A 9,787-nucleotide genomic window follows, 5' to 3' on the forward strand; every position below is an offset into this window, starting at 1 on the left:
AAGATTCCAGAATTATTAGAGGCAGAAACAAATTGAAAGGTTGTACACCTGCTGTTTGAAAACACAACTTACCAAAGCCAAAGAGAAGAAGTATGTAAACTCCTACGTCTATTAATAAGTAGAATCTGTAATTTAAAACTTTCCCACAAAAACAAAGTTCCTGATAGCTTTACTGGTGAATTCTTCAATGAAAGGGAAAAGTAATACCAACACTACAGAATTTCTTTTTTAATTTGAGGGACAGAGTCTCACTACGTTGCCCGGGCTGGATGGAGTGCAATGGTTATTGACAGTCACGTTTCAGTGATCCTCCCACCTCAGCCTCCTGAGTAGCTGGGACTACAGGCTACAGAAACTTTCAAGAGAACAAAAATAAAGGGAACAGAGCCATGCTCATTTTTTGAGATTACAATAAACTTGATACCAAAAGTAGTCTAAAAGATTACAGTAAGTAAAACTACAGGCTAATCAGTCACATGAACACAAACCCAAAAGTCATTTTTAAAAACAGCACATTAAGCTGGGCACAGTTGCCGGGCGCAGTGGCTCACGCCTGTAATCCCGGCACTTTGGGAGGCCAAGGTAGGAGAATTGCTTGAGCTCAGGAGTTCCCTTTATTTTTGTTCTCTTAAAAAGTTTCTGCAGCCTGTAGTCGCAGTTACTCAAGAGGCTGAGGTGGGAGGATCACTGGAGTGTGACTGTGAATAGCCACTGCACAGACCCTGTCCCTAAAATTAAAAAAAAAAAAAAAATCTGTAATGTTGGTGTTATGTTTTCCCTTTCATTTAAGAATTCACCAGCGATGCCATCAGGAACTGGGGATTGTTTTTGTGAGAAAGTTTTAAATTATGGATTCTATTTTTTTATTATTTTTATTTTTATTTCTCTTTTTTTTTTTTTAGAGAGGGAGTCACACTCTGTCACCCAGGCTGGAGTGCAATGGCGCCATCTCGGCTCACTGCAACCTACCACCCCCAGGTTCAAGCGATTCTCCTGCCTCAGCCTCCCGAGTAGCTGGGATTACAGGTGCCTGCCATCGCACCCAGCTAATTTTTTGTATTTTTTTAGTGGAGACGGGATTTCACCATCTTGGCCAGGCTGGTCTTGAATTCCTGGCCTTGTGATCCACTCGCCTCAGCCTCCCAAAGTGTTGGGATTACAGATGTGAGCCACCGTTCCCAGCCAGATTCTATTTATTTAATAAATACAGAGGTATACATACTTCTTACGTTTGGTTTTCGTAAGCTGTGTTTTTCAAACAGTAGGTATACAACCTTTAATTTGTTTCTGCTTGTAACTGTGGAATCTTTTTTTAAAAAAATGACTTTTCGTGAGTGGAAGATAGGTTTTCCTAATACTACACTCAACATTAACTCCTTGCAGTTCAAGGACACTGAGGCCCTAATAATACAGAGAAAAACTAGGCTAGCAGCAAGACTAGCCTGGGGAACAAAGTGAGACTTCAGCTCAAAAAAATAAAACATTAGCCAGGTGTGGTCACATACATTCTGTGGTGCCAGCTACTCGGGAGGCTGAGGCAGAAGAGTCGCTCGAACCCAGGAGGCGGAGGTTGCAGTGAGCCTAGATTGCACCATTGCACTCCAGCCTGGGCAACAAGAGTGAAACTCTGTCTCCAAAAAAAAAAAAAAAAATTATATATATACATATATGGAGAGAGAGAGAGAGAGAATGCCTAGAGAGGAGTAATACACTAAACTAGCAATGCTAGTTTCAATTTAGGGTGAATTACTTCAGCAGAGAACTAAAGAACGGGCACTAGCCTGAATATGTTAATTTAAATTAAAAAAAATAAAAACTTAAAAAAAAATGAGAGATGGGGGTCTCGACATGTTGCCCAGGCTGGATCCAAACTCCTAGGCTCAAGCAGTCCTCCCGCCTCAGCTTCCCAAGTAGCTGAATAAGCTAATTAACTTGTTTCATTTCTCTCAGGCTGACTAGGCCTGTATGGTCATTTTAAAAACTGAAAGTCTGTGTCTGATCGTCCCATTCCTTCATTTACTCACACCAACATGACTAAAGCGATTCACTAGAGTCTAGAAAGAAGATTTTATCCCTGTCTCAAGAAAACTTCTCAGGGGAGAGTGGAACATATAAATATATATTGACTACATGTTGGACTGACAAAAGTATTAATACAATGCAGACACAGTACCGAGGAGGAAGAAATTAACTCTGATTTGGGGTGGCGGAGTTAGAAACATGCAAAGTTTCTAAGAGATGGTGATGTCCAAGAGAGGTTTTTTGTTTTGTTTTGAGACGGAGTCTCATTAATTTTGTTACCCAGGCAGGAGAGTAATGGTGTCATTTGGGCTCACTGCAACCTCTGCATCCTGGGTTCAAGTGATTCTCCAGCCTCTACCTCCATAGCAGCTGGGATTACAGGCATGTGCCACCCCGCCAGGCTAAGCTTTGTATTTTTAGTAGACACCGGGGTTTCACCCTGTTGGCCAGGCTGGCCTTGAACTCCTGACCTCAAGTGATCCGCCCACCTTGGCCTCCGAAAGTGCTGGGATTACAGGTGTGAGCCACCTCGCCCAGCCAAGAGAGGTTTTAAAGGACAAATAGGTGGACGGGCAGGGAGTGCACAACAGGTAGAGGGAGGAGGCAGGAGTGTGGGGATGAGAACACCTTCCCAAGAAAAGGCCTGGAAGAGTTTCTAACAACCTGGGAGGGCCTGGGGCACAGCAAAAGGAACTGGCCGCTGCCTCTAGGAGAAAGGAATGCCTCCTCCCTTCTTCCAGCCTCCTTTAAGAAAAATACCCAAGAATGCCCCCAGCCCTGTGAGCACAGAGCACTGGTGTGAGTTGTTTACTTGTTAATGAGCCTGCACCACCGTCTGTATGCAATGAGTCATTCAGGTCATTCTGGGATGATGTTGGTATGTACAAACCCCTCCTTTAATCTGGTTGGCTAGTTCAGAACAGACAAGTTTTAACACTGCTTCCTTCTCCCATCGACAAGTAAAGCCCAGGTTCTGAGGAACAGACTCCATGTGGACACCATGTTTGGTGAACCGGAGCTTCGGGAAAGACACAGCTTCAAGCCTCAAGTCATTTTGCCCCTTCCTGTGGCTGACAGCATCAGAGGTCAGGATCACGATGAATTTTAGCATTTTGATGGGATTTTAAAACAGGACTGTTTAAAAGATGCTGCTTTGAAAATGTTTTTTTGTTTTTTAAAGTTTTAATCTTGATTTACATAAGCATTTATTTCTTGATAAGATTTGAATTATAACCTAATTGATAGAATTAATATTCTTCGGGGTTAAGACTACATGAGAAAAAAATTGTTATACAGATTTCTTAAATGATTCCTGGGCTTAAAGAAGAAATTACTCTTAAATCCTTGCCAGTCTCCCAGATAATTAATGAGCAGGTACTGCCTGGGAGTGTAAAGATTTTTAGGTCTTATGTCCTTGTGGAAACTTGGTCCAAAAAATAAGATTACTTGCCTCTTTCCTTAATCTTACCAAATAGAATGAGACTCTTAAAACATCTCGTTTAGGTTAGAAAAGAAAATGGGACACCGTATTTGTAATTGACCTAACATTTATAAGTACCTGATTTAAATGAACTTTACCCAAAGCACACTCCACAAGAGGCACTTCACATTTCACTGGAGCACAGCCCTTTGTGTTGTAGAATAATGTAGAATAAAATGGCTTTCTTTTTTTAAGTACACCACAGCACTCTCAAGGAAATGCAAGCAGGTAAGGCATCCATCTGTGAACAGCAGTGCTGTCTATTCCATGAATGTTCAGGGTTTACTCCATGTTAGGCACTAGGGACAGGATGGCAGACAGGGCCCCTGACCTCTTCCACCACCCTACAGTCAAGTGAAGAAAGTAGATTTTTTTTTTTTTTTTTTTTTGAGACGGAGTTTTGCTCTTGTCTCCCAGCCTGGAGTACAGTGGCGCTATCTTGGCTCACCACAACCTCTGCCTCCCGGGTTCAAGCAATTCTCCTGCCTCAGCCACGTGAGTAGCTAGGATTACAGGTGTGCAACACCACGCCTGGCTAATTTTGTATTTTTAGTAGAGCATGGTTTCACCAGTTGGCCAGACTGGTCTCGAACTCCTGACCTCAGGTGATCCGCCTGCCTTGGCCTCCCAAAATGCTAGGATTACAGGCGTGAGCCACCACGTCCAGTGAAGTTTTAAATATTAACAAAATGATTACAAGTTCTGATAATTGCCATTAAGAGAAAAGTACAGAGATAGAATAACATCAGGGAGGGGGCACCGCCACTTTAGGAAACCAGGGAGGGGCTGGAGCCGGTGAAATTTACGCAAAAATTGAAGGACATTAGGAGTTAGACTTGCCATAGCAGGAGGGAATAGCATTCCTGGCAGAGAGAAAAGTTTGTTCAGAGCCACAGATCTGAAAGAAGCTTGTTTGAGTGACTACAAAAAGACCAATGTGCTTGAAGGATAATATGTCTGAGATCAGATGTGTGATGAGTTTGAAGAGGCAGCTAGATCACCATAAGAACTTCGGAGGGCTTTTGGCAGGAGAGTGACATGATCTGATCTGATGTATGTTTTGAAAGGTCACTCTGGCTTCCAGTTAGCGGTGGGAGAAGACATGCAAAAATCACTAGAGCTCACAATCATAATTTGCACGGCATTGTGGCGTGGAGTACCAATGATTAGAGTAGGGAGGGAGAGGAAGTGCATTTGGGGTATATTTTGGAAGCGGAATAAACAGACCTGCTGGTGGATGGGGTAGGGTGGGGTGAGGGTTGGTGAGTAAAAATGAGGAGCCAAGGATGACTCCTATTTCAGGATGGAGTAACTGGGAAGGCTGGGAAGACTAGTGGAGAAACAGGTTTGGAGAGAGAAGTCTCAGTCCCTTAGTCATTCACCTCAGTTCCTTAGTCATTGGAATACCTTAGATCTCTATCTACCATTTCTTTAAAAACATACGTGAGCCCAGCAGGCAGTCCTGGCTACCCGGGAGGCCGATGGGGGAGGATCCCTTGAACCCAGGAGTTTGAGGCATACCTGGGCAACACAGCAAGACCCTGTCTCTCTAAAAACAACAACAACAACAACAACAACAAAACAGAAAAAGGCTGGGCACAGTGGCAGACGCCTGTAATCCCAGCACTTTGGGAGGCTGAGGTGGGCGGATCACCTGAGGTCAGGAGTTCGAGACCAGCCTGACCAACATGGTGAAACCCCATCTCTACTAAAACTACACAATCAGCCAGGCATGATGGCACACACCTGTAATCCCAGCCACTTGGGAGGCTGAGACAGGAGAATCGCTTGAACCTGGGAAGCGGAGGTTGCAGTGAGCCGAGCTAGTGCCACTACACTCCAGCCTGGGTAACAGAGTGAGACTCTGTCTCAAAAAACAAAAAAACAGAAAAAAAGATGTGTAGCAGAAAACTGCTGCCTGCTGGGCCTAAACTAACCCCAGATTCTTAAAAGATATATATATAGCAAGAGCTTACAGAACAGGCAGCACCAAGTGGGAGCTGGAGGGCTTCTCTTGATGCTGCATTTGATAAATATACAGTTTTTACTCAGATTATATTTTTTTTTTGTTTTTTTTTTTTTGAGACGGAGTCTCGCTCTGTCGCCCAGGCTGGAGTGCAGTGGCCGGATCTCAGCTCACTGCAAGCTCCGCCTCCCGGGTTTACGCCATTCTCCTGCCTCAGCCTCCCAAGTAGCTGGGACTACAAGCGCCCGCCACCTCGCCCGGCTAGTTTTGTGTATTTCTCAGTAGAGACGAGGTTTCACCGTGTTAGCCAGGATGGTCTCGATCTCCTGACCTCGTGATCTGCCCGTCTCGGCCTCCCAAAGTGCTGGGATTACAGGCTTGAGCCACCGCGCCCGGCCCCAGATTATAGGTTTGCTTAGATTTGTGCTAAAGATACCCAAAGCCGCCTCTTGGCATTGACACTCATTAAGAAATTAGGGAAGAGAGAGTACTACTGAACTATTTTCCAAACAAAGAAAAAAAAAAAAAGGACAAAAACCCAAAACAAATGGGATGTGATGTACGTTTTCCATGTAATTTTATACATGAGCTATCTTTCCAACACTGAAGTTGGTTCAGCAAGAAAACAACTAAAGATGTAAATGTCCAAGCCAAGAGCCAAAACCATTCTCCACAGCCCAAGGTTGTGAACGTATTTAATTTGCCCCTTCCCTGGGGAGTCATTTCTTGGATCATTGACTTACTATTCTTCTGTAAAACAGTGGTAGCCCCTGCCTTCCTCTGCTTGCTGCCAGAGTATGATCCAGCTGTGGGGTCTGAAGAGTTTATGTTTATTGGATTTTAATGACTTAGTTAACAAAGGTCATTCCTAAAAGTAATAGAAAACTAAGTGTGTGGAAACAGAATGGAAAAGACTGACTCGAGGGTTATTTCTAGTAGTTCCTTGGTGTTGTCCTTAGATTCATGTTTAATCCTTAAAAGCAATTATGAAGGAGTCTTCCTCATAATCAATTTACTGATGCTATATTCAACTATACTTGTAAAATGTTATTTTAGACCTCTCAGTAACAAAAGGAACAGGGCTTAAAATATGTTCGATAATAGCGGCATGAACAATGTATTGTTAACATATTGCTGACAGTATAATTGTAATTACGTATAACTGTTAATACTTGATGTCACATCTGTAGTGCTTCCATTATCGTTGACAGTAGGAAATAACTTCAGCCTCAGGTGAAATCTGGTTGGATACAAATCTCCAAGTTAAAAGAAACTTCAAAGATCATTTAATCTTGTCCTTTTACATAGTTTGGAACTGTGAATGGTAGTAAATATTTATCCAAATGACGTTTATTAGACTGTAAAAGAATTTCCAGGCTGTGTGTGCTGGCTCACACCTGTAATCTTAGCACTTTGGGAGGACAAGGCAGGAGGATCACTTCAGGCCAGGGGTTTGAGAACAAACTGGGCAACACAACCAGACTTTATCTCTATTCAAAGTAAATAAAATTTAAAAAATAAAAATTTAGGGGCCAGGCGCAGTGGCTCACGCCTATAATCCCAGCACTTTGGGACGCTGAGGCGGGAGGATCACCTCAGGTCAGGCGTTCAAGACCAGCCTGACCAATATAGAGAAACCCCATCTCTACTAAAAATACAAAATTAGCCAGGCGTGGTGGTGCATGCCTGTAAACCCCGCTACTCGGGAGGCTGAAGCAGGAGAATCGATTGAACTCGGGAGGCGGAGGTTGCGGTGAACCAGGATCATGCCATTGCACTCCAGCTTGGGCAACAAGAGCAAAACTCTGTCTCCAAATAAATAAATTAATAAATTCGCTGGGTATGGTGGCACACACCTGTAGTCACATCTTCTCAGGAGGCTCAGGAGGGAGGATTGCTTGAGCCCAACAGTTCGAGGGTACAGTGAGCTATGATTGCACCACTATACTCCAGCCTGGCTGACAGAGCAAGACCCTGTCTCAAAACAAAGCACAACAAAACACAACAAACAAAACAAAACAAACGATTATTTTAAATTAAATTGACGAAATCATTTAACAATATGTGGAAAGAAATAAATTTAGTCATTCCCCAGGTATAAATATTTAAATGACATGAGATATAAATGTATAGTTCACATATGTAACACATTTCTCACATGGTTACAGGACCTTTCTGATGTGGCTCCGATTGACTTTTCCAGCCTTATCTCATTTCTCCTCCCTCCTTTCAACCCTGTTTTTTCCTCCTCCTCTCCTTAGCTACAGCTTTACTAGTCTTCCTACTGCGAGCCTCAAAACCATGCTGCTCTCAGGTCTCAGGGCCTACGTACAAGTAATTCCCACTGCCTGGAATCCCTTGCCCTCATTCTTTGCTGGGTCATTCTGCAGAACCAGTACTGCTTCCTCTTGGGAGCCTTCTGTCCATCTCCTCTTCCCCCAATCTCTGAACCCCACCAAGACCTCAGTAGTTCTTGAGCAAAAGCCTCTGCTTAGTTTTCCTGGGATGACCAGAACTAACACCCTCCTATCCATTGTTCAATCCCCAATCCCTAGAACAGAGCTGCAACATACTAGGTACTATAAATGAATGAATGGATAAAGACTGTGACCACTGAAGAACTTGAAATTATAGTTTACACATGTAAACAATAACATAAATCTGAAGAAATAAAGTTTTTTTTCTTTTTTGAGATGGAGTCTGGCTCTGTCGCCAGGCTGGAGTGCAGTGGTGCCATCTGGCCTCACTGAAACCTCCGCCTCCCGGGTTCAAGCAAGTCCCCTACCCCAAGCCAAGTAGCTGGAACTACAGGCGCGCGCCACCATGCCTAACTTGCTATTTTTTTTTTTTTTTCTATTTTAGTAGCGATGGGGTTTCACCACGTTGGCCAAGATGGTCTCAATCTCCTGACCTCGTGATCCGCCGCCTCAGCCTCCCAAAGTGCTGGGGTTACAGGCGTGAGCCATCGGACCTGGCCAAGTTGTTTTTTAAAAGTTATATTTCAACTCACTTCTTCTCTAAGGCGGGAATATACACAGCCTGGCATCAGTTTGACATAAAACAAAAATTTTAGCATTGTTGTATGCTAAATTTCTTTCACTTAAAAAATGTAGAATCCAAAGAGCTGTAAATGCAAACGACAAATACTGTACAAAAATCTACGAAGCACATATAAGTCACAACTTGGAAGCTTTCTCCTCAGCAAATGAGTTTAAAAAAAAAAAGGAAAAGTATTTGAAACCTTCTTGGTGGAAAACGAATGACCTTTAAAAATGCCAACATTTTCCCCAGAGAATAGATTTGGCCTGAGTTCTTCATTTCTGAAATTGTGCAAGATAAGACGACTTGGTTTTGAGAGTCAAACTGCATCCTTCTATAAAGGTTTCAGATCTTTTAAGTCTCCATACAAAACACTGCCCTTATTTTGAGAACAAAAGGAACAATAAGACAACTTAGGCGGGGCAGAGCAAGAAGGGCCTTGAAACAAAGTCCCTGGAAAGGTATAAACAACAACAAAAATAGTAAGTTTAGAGCTCGAGTCAGATCTGATAATAACTCAAAACTGCACAACTTTTGCCATACATCGAAAGCAACATGGGAAAGCAGAAAAAGAAATCATAAACATTTTTTGAGTGTCCTAACTTGTAGAACCCCTAATAATGAATCCAATACACTTGGACAAAGCTCTTTTTTTTCTTTTCTCCTTCAAGTCGCAGACTGGGGTGTGGGGTGGGGGGCGGGGAGTAAGACGGGGTCTCTAATAAATACAAGACCCACCCTCGTGGCGTGTTTAATTGCTGACATTTTAGAAGAAAAATGGGCTATTTACAATTAATGAACCAAACTACCAAACTAAAATCATGACAGTTGGAGGAGTAAATGGAACTGTCTGGGCCAAGTTTCAGAGAGGCGCATGCCGGGGGCGCTACGCCCCCCCCCCCCATACCTCGGGGCTCTCCCGTAGCTCCCGGCCCCCAGCGCGGACCCTCGGGCGCCGGCCCAACTTTACAGACTTGGCAGGATGTAGCCCCCTTCTCCCTTCTCAAAGAGAGAAAAGCGCGAGGAAGAGACGCAAACCGTATTTCCGTGTCCAAGCGTTGAAACCTGCGGAGCCGCACGTGGGGCGCTCACATTCGTTCCCGGGAAGCCCCAGCCCGGCCGCCCGCCCCGGCCCCAGCTCCAGCCCGGGCCTCCCTTACTCTGGGGCTCCATGGTCGGCTGCTCCCCGGCCTCCGCGGGCGAGCCCCCGGGCTCCTAACGCCTCTCAGCCAGGGCCGGCGTCGCTACGGTTGCCCTGACAACCCGGAGGCGGAGTGGGC

At 44.2% G+C, this 9,787-nt stretch overlaps 1 protein-coding gene across 1 annotated transcript in view; it reads right to left on the bottom strand.

Moving 5' to 3' along the window:
- FANK1 (fibronectin type III and ankyrin repeat domains 1) overlaps nucleotides 1-9,787 on the bottom strand; it is a 118,546-nt gene extending 108,759 nt beyond the window's left edge. Inside the window, exon 1 of the mRNA XM_011930185.1 lies at nucleotides 9,668-9,787. Within this exon, the coding sequence (XP_011785575.1) occupies nucleotides 9,668-9,680 (13 nt within the window). The 5' untranslated portion in view covers nucleotides 9,681-9,787. The remainder of the gene's footprint in view (nucleotides 1-9,667) is intronic.

Source organism: Colobus angolensis, unplaced genomic scaffold, assembly GCF_000951035.1.
Source record: "Colobus angolensis palliatus isolate OR3802 unplaced genomic scaffold, Cang.pa_1.0 Scaffold85, whole genome shotgun sequence".
Classification (NCBI taxonomy): domain Eukaryota; kingdom Metazoa; phylum Chordata; class Mammalia; order Primates; family Cercopithecidae; genus Colobus; species Colobus angolensis.